The sequence below is a fragment of the Prunus dulcis genome, chromosome 7 (genome assembly GCF_902201215.1).
Source record: "Prunus dulcis chromosome 7, ALMONDv2, whole genome shotgun sequence".
NCBI classification, from domain to species: domain Eukaryota; kingdom Viridiplantae; phylum Streptophyta; class Magnoliopsida; order Rosales; family Rosaceae; genus Prunus; species Prunus dulcis.
The window spans coordinates 2,384,316-2,386,975 of record NC_047656.1 but is presented as its reverse complement, the minus strand read 5'-3'; the positions used below and the strand labels follow the sequence as shown (position 1 = coordinate 2,386,975).

General features: G+C 35.5%; 1 protein-coding gene across 1 annotated transcript; it reads right to left on the bottom strand.

Moving 5' to 3' along the window:
* On the bottom strand, positions 1-2,427 carry LOC117635830 (WUSCHEL-related homeobox 11-like). The gene is made up of 3 exons (XM_034370198.1): positions 1,702-2,427; positions 893-1,068; positions 1-125 (listed from the first exon to the last, which is right to left on the bottom strand). The coding sequence occupies exons 1-3, from the start codon at positions 2,330-2,332 to the stop codon at positions 108-110; spliced, it is 825 nt and encodes a 274-aa protein (XP_034226089.1). The 5' UTR covers positions 2,333-2,427; the 3' UTR covers positions 1-107.
* Between the last annotated feature and the right edge of the window lie 233 nt (positions 2,428-2,660).

The following is a 2,660-nucleotide window of genomic DNA, read 5'->3' as shown; positions in this document are numbered from 1 at the left end:
AGGGGAGTAAATGTAAGATGATGAACGCAACCAGAACAAGAGGCAAGATTATGAAGAAACATTTGTAGGAAGCTCCATTTTTGTAGGTGCATGCAGCTTTAATCTACTTAAGTTGTCCTTGAAACCTGCATTAACAAAAAAATTTGTGACTGAATCAGCAGCTTCAGTGGACTCCAATTTGTAACACAGTTTATAATAGCATCGGTACGATAATAATGTGCGGACATCCAGATAAGAGAATAACTATATATATAAATGCTTTGTTCATTATAACTTCCTTTTTATATTTTGATAGTGTACATTATTTTGAATATATACAAAAACAGAACTGTGTATACAAATATACAAAATTGTAGGTACAATTTACTTATCTATTCATAATAATTTACCTAATTAACTAATTAAAATATAAATTATTGTATTTAACACTCGGTTTTAATGGAAATAAATCTAATCCAAGCTTTGAAATCTAAAGATTAAAATAACATTGGAAAAGAGATCTAAATCAACCGGCAAAACAAGATTGAGAAAGAGATTCTAAAAAAGAAGAAATTAATGGAATCAAAGATTGAGATCAAAGAGGTTATTAGAAAAAGGAGTTAGTGGAATCCTTAAATGTTACCAATGCAATGCAACCTCCATTTCGAATCTTGAAATGATAAAACCAAAAGGCTTGATTCTTAAAATATTGGAGAGGGCGTATCAAATCCAACTAGAGAAAGAGAAGAGGTTCCTTTCTTGGACTGGAAAAATTCTCCATTAACCAAAAAAGGTTAGGAAGATGCTGTTGATACAAGTTTATATATAAACTAGATTTGGAAATAAGTAGTACAGTTTAATCTTTAAAGAACAAAAACAGGTTGAGAGAGAGAGAGAGAGAGAGAGAGATTACCAGGAAATAGCTTTCACCAGGCTGCAAGCCGTGAGCTAAGAAACCGAATTCATTGAGTGGCAGAGGGAGACCAGAGGAATGGACCAACAGCACATCTTGACCAAACATGGATTTCATGTCAAGTGGCCCTTTGGGAACTTCTGCTGGAACCCCATTAATAAACACTGTGATGAGACCTGGACATAAATTAATGGACCAAAGCATATATTTCAGGCGTTGATAGGAAAATCCAAAGCAGAAGCAGAAAGCCAGGCTTTCATATTAAAGAAGAAAAGGATGTCAGAATCTTACCGAAAGCAGAAAATCATAAGCTTTGCATAAATTAAGCTATTGTTATGATCAAATTACAACCAGCGAAGAGGGAAAAAGTGAGTTAGTGTGGTATGTTGATGTGAAATCAACACTATTGTGAAACAGTAGTTGATTTCAATTACCTAGATATGTTGTCTTTTCGTTTGAAAAGACTGTCAGAAAAAGGAATTTTCATGGTTTTAGGGAAAGCTGCAACTTTCATACAGTTCATTCAAACACAGGAGCTGTCACATCAACAAAAAGTCACTGCTAATTTATGTACTTCCGTGGCTCTCAGAGTAATCATGAATCTATGGGAATCTAGCTACTTATTATTAAAACTATAATTAAAATTACAATTAAAGAAAATGAAGCTTAAGAAAAGCATGATAAAGTCAATAATAACAAAAAAAACTTTCTCAAGACATGGAAAATATTTAAAGAATATATATAAATATAAAAACATAGATGTGAAAGTGAAACGGTCGAGCAGAAGAGCAGATTAGCCATGCACCTACCAGATTGGAAGTGCAAAGTTGAGGTATCTGAAGGGCCTCCTCCTAAGACAGACGTTACACCAGAGCCTTGCTCGATTTCCGGAAACCCCATTTGACCAGAAACTGAAAAGAACTGGTCAACAGAAGAAGACGTTTGCTGATCATGATCTGCCATAAGATGGTGACCACTAGACGAAGAAGAAGAAGAACCCACAAGATAATTACAAGAGCCAAAAGAAGTAGGAGAAGCTCCAAAAGCCATGGCAGGAGCTGGAGCTGGAGGACTGCAGCTTATTTCATACTGAATTGCACCACTACTTATACCCATTTGATGATCACCAACTTGATTACTATTAGTATTATTGTTTCTTTGTTCAAGGCTGGCCTGCAGCTGCCGTTGTCGGCGGCGAGATCTCGACCTTCGGTTTTGGAACCAGTAAAAGACGTTTGCATCCCCGACGGTGCCGAATCTCTCTAAAAGTTTCCTTATTCTCACAGTTTCTTCTTTGGGGGGATTCACCATTCCACTGTTGAAAATTGACTCTAGGATTAGGATTTGCTCTGGCTTTGGTATCCATCTCGACCTTACTGGCTCACTGCTTCTTTCCGATCCATTTCCTGGACTATTAGGGTCTTGCCCTTTATCTTCCATATATTACTGTGAAGAAGAAAAAAAAGAAAAGGAAATGTTGTTTTCAAGCTGAAACCTAGGTTCAATGGGGAAAATAAAAATAAAGAGAGATACAGACTGCTTAAGAATACATACATAGGAAACCGCTTTAAAAAGGTGAGGTTATATATAGGGCTAGCTCAAGGGAGATTATTACTATACAGTTAATTACATAACTGCCCTTCACATTTTTTTATATATTTACTTTCACCTACGATATTATATAATGAGTAACGTTAGAGAGATCACATATATACTTCTTATCACATTAATTATTTGACATCATGTTGTCAATGACGACTATTTGGTC